The following is a 17,572-nucleotide window of genomic DNA, read 5'->3' on the forward strand; positions in this document are numbered from 1 at the left end:
TGAAATTCATCCGAAATTTGAACCCTAATTTATATGAAATTTGAATTTTGAAATTCATCCGAAATTTGAACCCAAATTTATCTGAAATTTGAACCCAAATTTATCTGAAATTTGAATTTTGAAATTCATCCGAAATTTGAACCCAAATTTATCTGAAATTTGAACCCAAATTTATCTGAAATTTGAACCCAAATTTATCTGAAATTTGAATTTTGAAATTCATCCGAAATTTGAACCCAAATTTATCTGAAATTTGAATTTTGAAATTCATTCGAAATTTGAACCCAAAAATTTATCTGAAATTTGAACTTTGAAATTAATCCGAAATTTGAATCCAAATATCTTATCCGAAAATTTTAGCTGATTATGAATAGTCTTGACACGTAGGAATCCGAAAATCTTATCTGAAAATATTACCCAAATTAATTATTTTCATTAAAAAATAGGAGGAAAAAACAAAAAAATGAATAGTAATTGCCATGGCTAAAGGCAACGGGTGGAGACACAATTTACTATTTGCAAGGGCAAGCACTATTCACGTGAATAGTGCTTGCCCTAACTCCACCCTTGCCATGGCTAAGGGCAAACGGGTGGAGTTGCTCTAAAAGCAACTCCAGCGTGCCCGGGCAAAGGGAGGGTTTGGCCCAAATCAGCCTTCCAGTGGACAAATGTTGCATGGGCTGTGGGTGGGCTCCACAAGCCTGGGTTGGCTCTCAGTCTAATATGGGTTTGCTGACGTCAACAATGACGTCAGCAACCAAAAAATAATTTTAAAAATCTAAAAAAATACTAAACTTTTCAGAATTTTTTTTTTAAATAAATACTTAGTCATATTTTTTACTTTCCACACTAAAACTCTATACAAATTCCTCTCCTCATATCTCATGTGAATAGTGGTTGCCGTAGCAATGGGTGGAAACACACTTTTCTTTTTGCAAGGGCAGCCACTATTCACATGAATAGTAGCTGCCCAAACCCTCCCTTGCCATGGCAAAGGGCAAATAAGTGGAGTTGCTCTAAGAGACTGATGATAACTAACATGATACATGGAGCTGACCTTTGAGTTTAAATTATTACATATAGTAACTTCAGCAATCATTGAACAAAAAATTGAAATGTATATTTGATTTATAAAACCAGATAAATTCAAACAAAAAAGTTTACATAAAAAGAGAACCCTACATTTCAATGTACGAGGAGGATTATATACACAAACAGTCAAAATACATGCTTGATTTGGTTGTGATTTAAAGTGAAACCGATCTAATATAGATCATAACCACCCCTATATGGAGAATAAACAAACCAAACACATCATTTCAACACAAACAAACATATTAAAATGTGAATGGATAGCATTATCAATCATAAGATTACCAAAAGGAGAAAAGGTTACAAAAATATAATAGTAAATAATATTATAGTGCATCTCACCTAAACCCACATAATCTAGCAGAGCAAATCTATCATTTTCCTTCCAAAAGCTAAAGAGTAAAAGACCCGTTACAATCTGACTTGCAAAGTTTGCACATAAATGTTGGACCTCAAACAAAAATCATTATCATAGGAGGGTCCTACTTCCTCCCTAGAATTCTAGGGCCATTTGACCATGTTGCCTCTTTCCGTCAATATATCTGGTCCTCTTTTCACTGAAATAGTGGATTCCCATAATAATGTCGGTACAAAGTGGATTCATGGTCTTGGATAAATCTCTTCTCTAGTCTCATCTCCACCATGGAAAAATTCTTGGTGTACATTTGGTGACAACTTTTTGCAGTATCAAATCAGCTTTGGTAAGTGGCCCAATCCCCAATGTGGCAGGGCATTACCAACGTAGCGTCGGTGGCCGCACCTAATTCTCAATTAAAAAATTAGACCAATTAACCTGAGTAGCGAACCTGTTTCTTTACCTGCTTCGTTACGACAAAATTTGAATTCCTCAATACAAATTAAATTAGTTTATAATGTTCCATAGCTTGTATATATATATAAAGAATATTGTTAAAATTTCAGACTATTGTTTTACCAAAATTATTAGAACAATAATGTTTAATTGAAGAAGCAAACCCTAAAAACAGAAAGAAAGGAAGAGGAGATATTTTCATTTTGCGAGTGCATAGACTTTTGGGTGGGAGCATGAGACACGAGATTATCACTTTTTTCCCTGCTATTCTACACGTGATACTTTGAATCCACGTATCCAGTGCTCCGCACCGTTAGCGCACATGATGAGGGCGGTGCAAAGGAGCAGCTACTAGGTGGGTCCAGCACCGCGTATATTCTTACCAACCAGTTGCTGACACGTAAGAACCAACAATGAGGTGTGGGTCGGCGCAACCGATAATGACGTACAGGCTTCCAGCGAAAACGTTAACGGTAGGTGAGGACTTGGGCCTACCCAAAAAGTTCATAAAAAAATCTAAGGGCCCAATTAAAAATATATTCGTCTGGTTTCAATTATGAAGTGATCATTGGGCTATTGGCTTTGACCCTTTTGCCATAAGGATTTCAATTTGCATTGTTTGATGGGTTGGGTGTAGATGGTAACTTGGTCGTCAAATGATCAGCCTCAAATTTGTCTCAATAATCGCAGAGACTGATAATAGAGATTGAGATCAATGCAATCAACATTCCACACGTGCCTGCAAGACTGCCTGGAAAAAAAAAAAAAAAAAAAAAAAACAAGAACAATTGAGCTTATTGCTCTAACATAATTAACATTCATGTGTTGTGATGAAGACCAGCATGGAAAATCATCAGGTGGATGTAATTTGCCACTTACCTCATTATCGGGTTGAATAAGCAGCTCGCCGATGAACTGGTAGATGGATCCGACTCGAAAGCTAAGCTCCCTGAGGTGTTGGGTGTTGATTTTTAAGCTGTCACTTCCATCAACAATTGTGGCAATGGCTGTCTCTACAGAATACTCTTGTAACCTGAGAAAGAAACAAGAGATACTAATGACTAAGCTTCTTAATGATATTGGGGAATAAATATGAGAAATGCAATTAAATTCAATGAAGCAATCATCCAGCCCTCTTGTGTAAGACAGTCCACAATTATTTGAATCGGTTGACCTATTCCCAATTATTTTTTGTACTAGTGACATGTTTCCAATCATTACACTCACTTCATCCACATCATGCTACCAATGTGCCATAGCCATCATCCTCAATGCCACCAATTGGAGATGCCACATTTGCCTCCAGAAGATCTTTTTGGCCAGTTCTGCATCCACTCCAACACTATACCATGATCATGATATTCTCACTGAACCAAAACCAGACTACAATTGTTTCGAGAAATACTGTGACAGCACCCGAAATGCTGAAACTATCACATTTCCAATGTCTGTATCAGCAATTCCACCTCTAGTTCATCTTTCTTTCTACCACTCGTCTCCATCAGTCTTAACCGTTTATGATGCCAACACTGTCACCAAGACCAACAAAACCAGCCTAAACTATAAACTACTTGTACCCTACTCAGCCAGTACAAATAACACTACAAAAAAATATAGTTAAGAGAACCTTCCAAGTTAAAAACTATGAAAATGTAAGAAGTGGGGATATTTTATATAATGCAATTGAATGAAACCACTAAACATTGAAAGGGCAGAAGTCCTACTTTCCAGTTAGTCTCAACGAAGCCCCTTGCTTAGGGGAAGATGGATGTAGGTCTTGCAATGAAACCAATGCCCCGGATTTTATTTCAGATGATGCCATCAGGTAAACTCTCACACCCTAAAAAAGCATCCAAATCTCTCCTGGAATTTGAGGACTGCATGCAATTAATTACCAAAAAGTACTAAAATGAATATGAGGGCAAGAAATATGTCTAGTGCAATCTCAGTCACACAGAGAGATTTATTACAATAAATTAGTGAGGCAGTGTTTTGAAACCCAGTAAGGACCTGCCATTTGAAATTTAACTTGGACCTTTTAATAATTTAACAACCTATCAAAAGAACTAAACATAGGGGGAAAAGGAGTGCTAATTCCTAATTCTAATATTTTACAATTTACACTTCATACTAAAATGTTCAAAGAATTGCTAGGCGGTAGGCAAGCGGCAAGTAGGGGCCTAGCGCCTAGAGGAGTAATCGGGGGATAGGTGTTTCTTTTTTTAATATAATTATTTTGTATTATAAATTATAAATTTATACCAAAATTAATATATATATATATATATATATATATATATATATATGTGAGTTATGTGATATATGCTTTGATATAGAGGGTTGAAATAAAAACACAATTAGGTTATGTTTTAAAATATGGGCCCAAGCCCATAAGAGAACCTTGTTAAAATACCAGCCCATAAGTGAAATGCAGCGTTTCACTAACCCTATCTTCACCTTTCTTTGGACCAAACCCATCCTCACTTATCTCTCATCTCTCCGCCTCCATCACCTCCCATCTCTCTCCGCCTCCATCATCTCTCCTCTTTCTCTGCCTCCATCATCTCCTCTTGCGCGCCTTTGAAATAATATGAGACCAGCGCTGACAAGTAGAGAAGAAACCGTCGCTGCCACTGGTTGGGTCGAGAAGAGTAGAGAAGCAGGCACCCGACCCGCCCAGGCGCCCATCCCTAACGGTTAGAGTGAAATCGGGGCGGTGTCCTCCGCCCTAGCTCCTAGGCGCCGCCTAGCGCCTAGGCCGATTTTTCGAACAAGAGTAGAAAGCATAAATTTGCACTTCAAAATTCAAACCAACCACCCAAAACAGAACAAAAAAATTGAAACGATGCCCACATCTTAGAACTTCAAGTGTAACAAACTGAGAATCAGTGCCCCAAACTCTCAAATGAGTTATAATGCACAATTCAGGGGAAAAAATCTTGACGACAAGGACAACTTAGCAGAAAACCCATCTCCAAAATTCACAATTCAAACTAAAGCAGATGAAGACTCATATGATTCTCCTTCAATCAATTCACCCAATTGACATAAACATAAAATGCAGTTATAGAATGATAGAAACTAGCAAACTAAGCATACCCACATACCCAAATTCAAAATTTTACTAAAAAAAATTGAAACTTTTGGCGATAGCAAGAACCTGATATCTACGTCACGTACCTTAAATTTATCCGCGGTTGATTTCAAAGACGGAGGCTTTCCTCGCTTTCAGTATGAGAGGATGCTAATGAACAGATGATTATTCGAATATGGCACCCGCCTTGTCTACCTTTGTGCTTTTATTAAAGTACTAAACTTTTACTCAATACACCCACCCCAAATAATGTTCGTTGGCCCAGAGGATTGGGTTTTGGTTGGCCCATCTATAATTGAAATCGTGAACTTCATCATTTGTGTTCCAAATTCCTATAACTTTATGAAATTAAAATGGTACCTCAGAAGAAAGTGTTACTGAGAAAAACTAACATCATATTCGGACGTTCTAAAAGTTCCCTAAGACCAGTAGAAAAGAGTCAAAATGTGTGGCTAGAAAGTCAAAAGGAAAAACCAAGAAAAGTTTGAGAGCCAAATAAGCAGGACAAGGAATTAAGCCCAAGTCCCCCAACCACTGAAGTAGTTTGGAATTGGAATAGCGAAGTTTGAATTGAATAGGGGTACCCATGACGAGCTCTTCAGTTAGTTGACAGCTGAATGAGTTGATATACTCATAAAAGCTTGTGACTTGTAAGCGATAAACCCCAAAAGAACAGAGAACCAATAGGGCGGTAAATTGACATTCATTTCACATTATCACATATGCCCATGCCTACGTTAACCCACTTGTATTAAATATTAATCGTTAGTTGATTGCTCATTGTTTCCTTTTCAATGCTCACGATTATTTTACATGCAAAAAAAAAAAAAAAAAAAAAAAATTATGAGCGAAGGAATGTGCCAAGTGTTAATGTAAGGGTCGGTTCTGGTATTAGTTAATGTATTAAATGCTCCTACCAATATATCTACCAAAACCCATTAATTGTTGGATAGAAGATAGCTGTATAGATCAAGTTCTTTCTATATCATCTTTCTTGCTTCATGTTGGAATTTGGGTTCGTTTCAGATTCAAACTCTCGTGCAGAAATGGAAAGCAGGAAATAATTTTATTGTGAGACCAAAAGATTCTAGTTAGTTAAGGTCCCTTGCTTGAGGCTCTTTTTGCATGGGAAATTTTTCTTCTTTGTAACCGGTCAGTCAAACTCACACAATTCTCATTTCTTCATTCACATCTTTGTTTCCTCATCTTCCTTCATAAACACAGGCAGCAAGCTCTTCTGGGTTGTTTCTAATATCAGAATTCATTGCTTCAGAACCTCTATTTTTTGAAGGACTAATTGGATCATTTCAAGCTAGATAAGCTAAGCTAGGCTAGCTTGCTAGAAATTAACAATGGCACATGAAACAGAAAAAACATGGAACTCAGCAGCAGGTCATTCTACGATGGAGATAGAGGCAAGCAAACCCTCAGGGCATGGGGTTGTAGCTAGTGGGTTGAGCCCTCTGAGTGAGACTTTGTGGAGGGAGAAGGCCAGTCTTGAAATTGTAGGGGATGTTTCTGCCAGGCTCACTTGGAAGGATCTGACGGTGACGGTGACTCTGAGCAACGGTGAGACACAGAAGGTGTTGGAGGGTCTAACTGGTTATGCTGAGCCTGGAACCTTCACAGCTCTCATGGGTCCTTCTGGTTCTGGCAAATCAACTTTACTTGATGCTCTCTCTAGTCGCTTGGCGGCCAATGCTTTCCTCTCTGGCACCATCCTTCTCAATGGCCGCAAAAGAAAGCTCTCTTTTGGCACGGCTGTGAGTAATAATCTCTGTTTCTTTTTTTGTTTTTAATTATGTTTTTTTGTGAATTGTTCTCAGCACCATTTTTTTCACTTGATTTTGGGATCGTTTATTTCAAATTTGTATTATGTTTGATCAAGCTAGGTAGGCAGGCTATAATTGTACATGTAACATATTGACGTTGTTTGCATGGATGTTTTGCAAATTAATCAGGCCTATGTGACCCAAGATGACAATTTGATTGGAACCTTGACGGTACGAGAAACCATTTCGTATTCAGCTAGATTAAGGCTGCCCGATAAGATGCCTTGGTCAAAAAAGAGAGCGCTGATTGAGAGTACAATCATAGAGATGGGTTTGCAGGATTGCGCAGACACAGTTATTGGAAATTGGCATTTGCGTGGGATCAGTGGGGGAGAGAAGAGAAGGGTCAGCATTGCTCTTGAAATCTTGATGAGGCCTAGACTGCTCTTCCTTGATGAGCCAACCAGTGGACTTGATAGGTATATATGGTCTTGTTTTCATTCTGTCTGGTTCTTGTCTTTATGTTGTTATTGAAATTGAATGTTCTTGTGAGTTTAACTTCCACTTCTATTAAGAAAAATGTATGACTTCTAGTGATCATTTGGTTTTTTTGTGGCAGTGCTTCGGCATTTTTCGTTACTCAGACACTACGTGCCCTAGCACGAGATGGAAGGACTGTCATAGCCTCAATTCACCAGCCAAGTAGTGAAGTCTTTGAACTATTTGATCAATTGTACTTGCTTTCTAGTGGCAAAACTGTTTATTTTGGTCAGGCGTCGGATGCATACGAGGCAAGAACCCTTAGTCTTTGCGCTATATACATATATTAGTTGATTTTATGTAAATATAATGGAGCCCTTGCGTTCATTGATTGGTGTTTTCAGTTCTTTGCACAAGCCGGATTTCCCTGCCCGGCTTTGAGGAACCCTTCTGATCATTTTCTTAGATGCGTAAACTCTGACTTCGATAAAGTAAAGGCCACATTGAAAGGGTCCATGAAACTCAGGGTATGTTCAGAAACTTTTTCTTTTATATCTCTGTGTTATGTAACTTCAAATGTTATTGTTAAACAATTGATAGTGGTTATACCTTCATACATACCGTCCATCCTATGATAAAGTAATAATCATACTATTCCTATGAAGGGAAATACTTAAAACTTAAAAGGAACAATCTAACCTCTTTTTTCTTGTGTAATTGGTGGTAAAATTATCGGTTTGGTGTTTTTGCTGTCCTCTTTTTGCACTTTGAAGCAGTAATTTTGAACTCTGATAAAATCCAAAACGTGTCTTTTGTCATTATCAGTTTGAGGCAAGTGATGATCCTCTGGAGAAGATTACCACCGCTGAAGCTATAAGAGTTCTTATAGACTCCTATCGGACTTCTCAATACTCTTATGCAGCTAGAGAAAAAGTTGAGGAGATATCCAAAGTTGTAAGTGTTTATATAAAGTGGGATGTATTGAATAATTCTTCATTTATCCAATTACTTATTGGTAACGGAGTTTAACAACAATATAAATTTTTTCCCCATATGATGCAGAAAGGAACGGTGCTAGATTCTGGAGGAAGTCAGGCTAGTTTCTTGATGCAGTCCTTCACATTGTCCAAGCGTTCATTTATCAACATGTCAAGGGACTTTGGCTATTACTGGCTCAGGCTCGTTATTTACATTGTTGTCACAATCTGTATTGGAACCATCTATTTGAATGTGGGAACGGGTTACAGTTCGATTCTGGTATGTATTGCTTGCTAATTAGTACCATCTATTTGGATTCTCAAAGTTCATTCATGCACTTTACACTTTTTCTCTCTGTTTTATTTTATGAAACAGGCAAGGGGTTCATGTGCATCTTTTGTATTTGGTTTCGTCACGTTCATGTCAATCGGTGGGTTTCCTTCATTCGTAGAGGATATGAAGGTATGTTCCATTGTCCCAAGGAACAAATAGCTCTAAATATTTACTTAAAAATGATATTTTGTCTAAATTTGTACCACAACTTTCCCAGGTTTTCCAAAGAGAGAGGCTGAATGGCCACTATGGTGTTACTGCATTTGTCATCAGCAATACACTCTCTGCAATGCCATTCCTGATACTGATCACCTTTCTTGCGGGAACAGTTTGTTACTACATGGTCCGTCTCCACCCAGGCTTCAAGCATTATCTATTCTTTGTGCTGTGCCTTTATGCAAGTGTCACTGTAGTTGAGAGTTTGATGATGGCCATAGCCAGTATCGTCCCCAACTTCCTCATGGGCATTATCATAGGGGCTGGAATTCAGGTTTGTATCACAGAAGACTCATCCATTGCTTGATAGTAAATCAGTACTTCAGCCATTTTCATGTCTTGTATATATGATTGATGAATTGTATGGTTTTCTTCACGTCAGGGTATCTTCATGCTAGTCTCTGGGTACTTCAGGCTCCCGAATGACATCCCAAAGCCCGTCTGGCGTTACCCTATGTCATACATCAGCTTCCACTACTGGGCTTTACAGGTAAAACCCTTCAACAGTTTCTGTTTAAGAATTACTTATCGATGAAATAAGCCACACAAAAATTGATGAATATGAAACATGTTTCACCTTCAGGGGCAATATCAGAATGACCTGAGCGGCTTAGTTTTCGACAACCAGTCACCAGATCTTCCTAAGATACCTGGTGAGTACATTCTGGAAAATGTGTTCCAGATTGACACCACCAGATCAAAATGGATAGACCTCAGTGTCATCTTGAGCATGACTGTCGTCTACCGGATCATCTTCTTTATCATGATCAAGTTCAGTGAGGATGTGACGCCGTGGATTAGAGGCTACATGGCAAGGAGAAGAATGCAACAGAAGAATGGAAACCAAAATACAACAGTTGCTCCAGATGGTCTCACACAGTCCCCTTCTTTGAGGACCTATGCAACCGGTGGACGGTAGACTGAGACCTGAATACAAAATTCCACAAAACTAAAGCACTTGACGCAGTTTGAATAGACTATGCAGCAAATGCTATGAGGTAGAATTATGCACACAGTTTAACAGTTTTTCTTATATCCAGTCATTTAGTATCTGTTCCAAAGCTTGAGTTCTAAACATCATGGGTTTTCAATCCGAAGGAAGAGAAGTGTAGTTATTATTACGCCGGTGATAATTGTAAAATTGTAATCAAAGGAAGAATATTTGATTACTTGATAATTTTCTCTTTACATTGTCAAGGGTATCTATACCCAGGTTTCCTACAATCAAGAGACTAATAAAGGAAAGCAAATCATGTACAATCAATTACATATAATTTGGCTAATCACTCAATCCCAAATATATTGGGATTTAGTTGACTTCTCAACAATAATGCTTTCAATGAAAATCATTGACTGATATTTTCTTCATCTATATATATAAAGCAAAAGGCAGAAAATGATGAAACATTCAAAATACAGGAAAGTGCCCTTGGTTAATACAAACATTAAGAATTGAAATCTCTATATATAAAGCAAAAGGCAGAGAATGGTGAAACATTCAAAATACCAGAAAATACCCTTGGTTAATTCAAATATTAAGAATTAAAATTATTAATTAAATGAGGATAATATGGTAAATTCACATTTTTTCATATTACAAAAATTAAAATTAAAAAGAAAATCAAATAATAGGTCCGACTTTTATGGAACATAACTACTCATATTTTCTTTTCTTAATTCTAAGAATAAAATAAAAAAGAAAAAAGAAAACCAATTGGCATATGCGTGAGCATGTGCCAAGGGGCTAGTTTACTTATAAAATGATTCATAATAGAAAAAAACAAAATTTAGTTTATAAAAATAAAAAAAAAATAAAAAAAAAGCAACATATTTACAACTCTAGCAATTAGTCCTGTACGGTAAATCCATCAACGCCAACATATTCTAAATAAGTTCAGTGGCATGAATTTGGTCAGCATTGCATTGGTGCTTCTCTATTGCTAATATCTCTCTCAATCCTTGTGTGGAATTATGTACAATTGTATGTAAACAAATGGAATTATGTACTATTTATATACATCAATTTTTACATTTTTTTTCTTGTGCCTCCTGGCCTTAATGGAATCATACCTAACGAAAAACTTGAGGGGATGTATAAAATTCACTTTCATTGAACACTGGTCTCAAATCTTCTTGTTGCATAAACTCTAAAGGGAAGGAAACAAGATGTCCCCTTACATGCTTCAATCTTTCCATTGGATCTGTTTCTTTCACCTCTCCATTCTCACAGGATTGTATCTTCTCTGGGGCTATCCCCAAATCAATTGTGGTGTGCCCAAGTTTCTCTTTCTGATGAGCCATGCATTGTCTGAGAGCAGCTCTGTAGTTGATGGCAAAGATAGAGATTTTTAGAGTGCATAGAGCAAAAAATACAAAAATACAAAACCTTGAGTAGTATTGTACCTTGAGTGTATAGAATCATTCGGAATACAAGAAAAGACATCTTGGTAAATAATTGAATTTTCCTGTAAAATAATAGAGATACTGTAATTAAGTAAGGGAGCAGAGATGAAAAGAAAAAAAGGCTAAACGTGAGAAACATGAAATAGTGATCGAAATTGCAAACTTTCATCACCTTTGCAGTTGCTAACCACAGATCTTTGTATGTTGTGTCTGATACAGGATCACTGATTTGATTTATCTGAAGGAATTCAGATTCAACAAAACAATGTTAATATTAAATATTTAACTGAGCAAAATATAGATGAATAATTAAAGAAAAATTTGTGAAAAAAATGACCCTGAATTTGTATCCAGAGGCAGGCTCTTTAAGTTTTCCTACTTTCTGTGAAAAGTGAAAAGAAGCAAGCAAAGAATATCTTATGTTTCGTCAAGGTTACCAACCTCCCCTGCATGAAGACCCAGGTGCTCAGACCACAGAGAGCACCTAAGACTATAAGCAAATTTTCCGGCCTTCCAAGGCAGTCCATTCATAGATGATTCAAGAAACTCTTTATCTTCAATTACTACACCAATCTGCAACAAATATATAACAGAGTCCGTTGGTAATGCTTCTGCAGGATTTCTTTTTATCCGAACTTCAGGAAAACTACAATTATCTAAGTACAACTACAAAGTAGAAGCGGCTCGAAAAAGAACCAACGAAATGGATTAAACATGCTGAAAAGCTTATTGCTTAAAAAAGACAGGTTATACCTCAGAGTCTCTTGATCCAAGCAGACTTCTATCGTTAATATTAGACGATCCGATCAAGGCAACACAATCATCTATTATCATCACTTTGCTGTGTACATAAACCTGAATAACAAGGAGAACAGATTATAAAAACAAGTGAAGGTTTCATGGGCCAAAATTGAAGTTCATTTTAATGCAGAGAAGTACCTGACTTGTGGACACAGGACCACCTTCGAAAAGTCTGCCATACGTCCTCAGACCATAGAAAGAAATGTAATCATGTGTCTTAGGACCAAGCAAAACTTTCAGATTATGCAGTATTGAATGTTTTTCCCAGCTAATGGTTCGATACTGCCAATGCATTAGGGCTCTAACAGTAGCTGCACCACCATCGTCCACACCACCCTATTATTTGTATCCAGAATTAAAAGAAAAGGAAAACACTGTTATCAAAATTCACAGCAAAAGGACATGCTTGATAAAATGAAGAAAATAAACCAATGGGTACCTGAAAGCCAGGTAAGAGTGGTATGACAACGATCACCCTAAAACACTTTTGTTCTTTGTGTGCTAGCTTAATACGCCTGTACAACGCTTCCAGGACACGATTCTGTATAATCTCATCCCCTGAAAGACCTGATATGAAGAATTGATTCTGGAAGCAAACAGAAAAGGAAATAGCAAAATGATCAGCATAAGCCCCAAAAATCAGTACTTTGAACAGCATCTAGGTGACTAGAGGCATGTTTTCCAAAACAGGATGTTATATGATTTCTATGAAAATCAGAATGCTCCAGAGACAACGGTGAAACCTCAATATAGACAAAATGTTCTGCTTTCTCAATGAGAGAACAATAAGCTTTGTGTATGCTATCTTCAGCCTGACTAGATCCAGCAGACCACTGGCTCACACTTCTGACAACCTAAACATTGCATATTTATTAGTAGAACTATACAAACACTTAGTAAATCTTGAAATTTTAAAAAACTAAATTCACAGTATCCAAGAGACAGCCTTAACCTGACAATGGCATGCAGTACGAGGACCTATTTGTCCATAATCATCAGCAGCAACGGCATGATCATGTTCCTCTGGACTTTCCAACCCTTCATTTGAAGTTGTCAGGCCAGATTGTGCCACCATATTTAAATTTGTTTCACTTTTGAGATCCATAGAATGAAGGTCATCTACAAAACCTTCCATCTGCATATCTGCGTATAAATCATCGGTTGGCTGGTCAAGAAGATTATGGTTCAAGTCCAGGGCGCTTGGCTTTTTGTCTACAATAGGAGCATTTAAACCATCAGCTTCTTGAGGCAAAAGCAAGGGAATATCCTGCGAAGGTGAAAAGGAGTTCAGGGTCTCTTCTTTGTTTTTCTTTTCAACGTCTATCTCTCTACTTCTTCCCATGTAATGAGGGATGACCATGTGATGTTGAGGCATAAGTAGTGGTATTGTTTGTTCATTTGGAGCTTTGTTTCTCTACAAGATGGTTCATTAAGTTAGCAAATTTACTTTCTTAAAATAGAAAATTTCTCCACAAGACAAGCAGTAGAAGAAAATCAACCTTAGCATGGTTCCAGCGCTGAACAAAATGCCTGGCAATGTCACGACAGGGCGGTCCCCAAAGGGCACATTGGACATCATGCCACGGCATACGCGGATATCTTTCACGCTCCAATTCATCTTTCATTGTGTCTTCCCAAGAATTTGGTTCGGATTCTCTGAATGAAGTGACAACGACATATTTGATATCCCCTTTGGTCTAGAAAACTATACTGATAATTTGGAAAAAAAGAAAGAAAGAAGAGAAATACCTTGGGTTATAATAGTCCTTTCCTGGCCATATATGAGGAGGGCAGTCACCCACTTTGTGTTCAACCGTGTCATAGCGGCCGAAGCACAAATCTAGTCCTCCAATGAAGCAAATCTGGTAATCAACAATGACAAGTTTTTCATGATGTGACCTGTACGTTTTCGTAGATAATTTATGGAGCATTATCATGAAAGCAAACCAAAAGCAAGTTAATCAAATAAACTTGGAGGGTTTTTTTAATTCAATCTTGACATGAGATAAAATAACTAAGATGAATGAATCCAGAAGGAGCATACCACAAATAAATGCCTGTGGGAAAACGGTCAGGATAGCGCAATACTCTCACATTCTCATGAATGTTAGAAAGCAATTTCTTACTGTACGAACTGTTGATCTTTAAAGCAAGAGCAACCTCCTTGTAGAGAAGAATGTAAATCTGCATATAAATCATTAGTGGAGTTAAAGATCCCAGACATAAATGTCAAATTACCACCTAACTAAAACAAGTAAATACCAACAACGAGAGAGAATGAGTGTTTGCACCTGAACTCCTTGCCTAGCCTTGTCATATAGTAATGCATCAAGCCGAGAAGATGAATTACTATGAAAAGGACGTCTTAGATACAGTTCTGGGCAAAGCCACCAGCCAGTGATGAATATCTGGAAGCAAACATTCTATGTTGAGTTGTATAATCACTAGAAATGCACGTTAAATGGTGTGAACAATGCAAGAAACAAACCTCTGATTTTGCAGCTTCAACAGAAGAAGCAATAGCTTCAAATGCTGCTTGGCCATCTACAAACCATTGAGCTTGACTCCCATCATCAGTCAAACCCCTTGGAGGAGCAAAGGAACCAAAGCGATGAGGATGACACCAACCTTCATGAGGCCTTAAACCAGCATCATTAATTGCAGCAACCCAATCTTTGACTTTAGCATTGCTAGTGGTTCTTAACCTTAAGCTTTGATTTCCAGAAGCAACCTTTAGACATTTACAAATCAATGTGGTCGTCAGAGAATTGAATAGAACTATACAATAGCTGTTTTAAATAGGAAAACAGCAAACACTCATATAAGAAGGAATTAAGCTTAAGATACTCAAAGCACATAAAAGTGTATTTAAAGATTTGAAGCTATCCTCATAATAAACAAGCCATGTGTAACCAATATAAAAGTAAATTAAAACAACAGCTCACCCTTAATGTGTAACGTAAAGGATTGCGTTCCTTTATTTGATTAGCCAAATATATTTGTGAGCATGCATTTTCATTTGAGGTTGGCAGTACATTGAAAACGATTATGTCTAAAAGTTCAGTGTCAAAAGGATCCTCTAGTAAGGCCAGGAACCCAGGCTTTAAAACAGCCCACACCTGCAATTGGACAAAAAAAAAAAACACGATAATACAAAATACCATTCCCTACAAAGAATTAGACAAATTATAAGCAAACATAGTTTGATTATACGGAAATAAACAAGCAAAGGAATAAAAGGTCATTGACAAAACCTTTTGCCAGTTGTTGCTACAGAAACCAAGACAAAGGGACGCAAAAGAGTTCACATCAGAATCAGCCCCTGCAATTTTTGGTAGATGCTTCACCATTACATAACCTTCTTTCAGCTTTGGACCATACTCCTGTGAAAAGGAGAGCTTCGAGACCTCCAAAAATTTGCAGACCTACAATTCGAAACCACTTCTTGTAATAAATCTGAAAATGAGTTCCAACAAATGACAGCACTAATACAAATGGAGTTCACACACCTCTCGAGAATTTACTAGATCCATGTTTCCCAGAAAATGATTCAAATAACCCTGCATTGCCACCTTTGCTCTGTCCGAAATGGACTGCTGCCCTCCTAGTGCTGGACGGAGGATGGGCAAAGCAGCACGAGACGGAACGTATCTGCATAGCAACCAAATTCAGAAAATCATAAGTACTAGGTGTTAAGACCTAAATTTGGACCAAGCACTGTGAAGTCAGAAATCACCTGTTTCTAACACTTTCTTCATTTTGTACAGGAACAGCCCCATCATCCGGTTCATCATCATCTTGCACTACTGCCGTCTGATCTACTATTCCTATGCTATGAAGCCATTCTTTCACCTTTCGTGCAAAGTTCCCAGGGAAATTATATAAAGATTAGGCCAAATACAGATTAAAAAAATTCCTCTACTGATCAAATGTTGCATCCGGTATATGGTGCAGATTAGGCACAAGAAGGAAAACTGGGGCAAGTCCGCAGGCTCATAAATGTTCCAAACAATCAAGAATGACAGGGAGATATAAAAAACAATTGGCAAACCTGCTCTTGTTTCTCATGAAACTCCTCAATTATTGCACGCTTCCTCAAAGCAAAATGTAAATAGAGAACTTGTGATGCTTTCTTCAGCAGCCGCCACTTGAACTGTTGAAGAGGAATACAAAACAAACCTTTTAGCATGGCATAACGACATTTCGAAACCATCTGGCCAGTTAAGAGTTTGTGAATTGTCACAAGACAAAATTGGAAATTCATCAATGAAGTACCCAAAACATTTATCTAAATTCAACGTCAGTCTGCAATTTAAAACCAGTAGCTGGATGACCTTCTAAAAATTTAAAAATTTAAAATTAAAAAAAACAATCATCCTAAGCAGTAAACAGAGATAGATATACAGAGAAAGAGAGAGCATGCCTGTTTGTATTGAAACTCAATGGTGTAAGACAGAAGCATGGGGCTGATATCTCCGGTATCGGGTCGCGACACCGATACAATGGTGGCCACCGGCAACTCTTCGAAAATCGGCGTGAAGGAGAAAGATGCCGCATTCATATTCATTGCCTCGGATTGTACCGCACCATTTGCAATGAGCTTCTCCGACGACATCAGCTAATTCTTTTGCTTGAAATCCCAATAAACTCAGCTCTTGCATATCCTTGAAAACCAGAGAAAGTGAGTGACTTTCGGTTTTTTACGATAACCCAAAAGAAATAAATTAAGAGAGGAGCTTTGACAGAGAAGAAAGGAAGCGGTTTTTATAGTTTACAGGGGTCCCGGCGTTTCATGTATTTTCATACCGGGAAATTGAAGAAGGCGGCTCTGGATGACCCTTAGCGACATGGATTTTTCATGTAGTTTAGATATTTTAACAACACGTGTCGTCCTGGGGTATAGACTATTGTGCAATTACACGTGGCAGGAGCTAAAGTAGATAGCATGAAGTTTTGGGTAAGTTTAGTGGTCGAAATTAATATTTTCTTTAAGAAAGGAAAATAGTAAAAACTAATTGAATTTATTTACGTATTATATCCTATTTGTATGGATATGATATTTGTAATCTATATAGAAATTATGGACATGTTATACGTTACATTGCCAAAAATGCCCCTTAAACATTTTGGCTTCATTATAACGTCATCCCTTAAAAATCCATTTTCATGAATGAAGTTGAGGACATTTTGGTCATTTAATATTGTCATGAAGAGAGTACAATTTGCAGTTGCACACGGCATATCCCCATGGAAGGATCACTTGAAAAGAATATTCATATTTTTTGTGCTTACCTCTGCGAATATGCCGAAAAGGGTTTATAGCGGGCACGCTCATTAATTATGCATTTCTCTGAGAGATTAAATTAAACTATATAATTAAGTATAATTAATAAAATAAGGCAAGAGGGTTGTTGTTGGAGATTCTATTATTCCACCCACTAAAAAGAATAATACTTAGAAGAAAAGTAATGTTCATAAATTATGTCCCACACTTTGTCGTGCACGGCTAGATTGTGCAGCTTAAATGATAACTCACAAAGAAAAAAATTGCAAGGTTGACTTAACAATTGTGTGGTAGTTCCATCATTTAAC

The 17,572-nt window shown here is 37.4% G+C and overlaps 2 protein-coding genes and 1 pseudogene across 2 annotated transcripts; 1 reads left to right on the forward strand and 2 right to left on the reverse strand.

The window, feature by feature from the left end:
* Window positions 1–1,996: 1,996 nt before the first annotated feature.
* LOC117631782 lies at window positions 1,997–5,155 on the reverse strand (annotated as a pseudogene).
* Window positions 5,156–5,966: 811 nt separating this feature from the next.
* On the forward strand, window positions 5,967–10,000 carry LOC117632412 (ABC transporter G family member 11-like). The gene is made up of 11 exons (XM_034365875.1): window positions 5,967–6,149; window positions 6,271–6,760; window positions 6,959–7,248; window positions 7,389–7,560; window positions 7,654–7,776; window positions 8,075–8,203; window positions 8,312–8,506; window positions 8,603–8,689; window positions 8,778–9,050; window positions 9,159–9,266; window positions 9,360–10,000. The coding sequence occupies exons 2-11, from the start codon at window positions 6,350–6,352 to the stop codon at window positions 9,693–9,695; spliced, it is 2,124 nt and encodes a 707-aa protein (XP_034221766.1). The 5' UTR covers window positions 5,967–6,149; window positions 6,271–6,349; the 3' UTR covers window positions 9,696–10,000.
* Window positions 10,001–10,706: 706 nt separating this feature from the next.
* Window positions 10,707–16,725, reverse strand: LOC117631301 (phospholipase D zeta 1-like). Its single transcript, XM_034364378.1, has 20 exons — window positions 16,404–16,725; window positions 16,032–16,133; window positions 15,717–15,832; window positions 15,490–15,631; window positions 15,235–15,405; window positions 14,926–15,099; window positions 14,469–14,711; window positions 14,272–14,388; window positions 14,025–14,164; window positions 13,730–13,879; window positions 13,480–13,636; window positions 12,933–13,394; window positions 12,724–12,834; window positions 12,420–12,566; window positions 12,119–12,316; window positions 11,933–12,034; window positions 11,621–11,752; window positions 11,352–11,417; window positions 11,180–11,241; window positions 10,707–11,096 (listed from the first exon to the last, which is right to left on the reverse strand). The coding sequence occupies exons 1-20, from the start codon at window positions 16,593–16,595 to the stop codon at window positions 10,847–10,849; spliced, it is 3,234 nt and encodes a 1,077-aa protein (XP_034220269.1). The 5' UTR covers window positions 16,596–16,725; the 3' UTR covers window positions 10,707–10,846.
* Between the last annotated feature and the right edge of the window lie 847 nt (window positions 16,726–17,572).

The sequence above is a fragment of the Prunus dulcis genome, chromosome 6 (genome assembly GCF_902201215.1).
Source record: "Prunus dulcis chromosome 6, ALMONDv2, whole genome shotgun sequence".
In the NCBI taxonomy this organism is placed as follows: Eukaryota; Viridiplantae; Streptophyta; class Magnoliopsida; order Rosales; family Rosaceae; genus Prunus; species Prunus dulcis.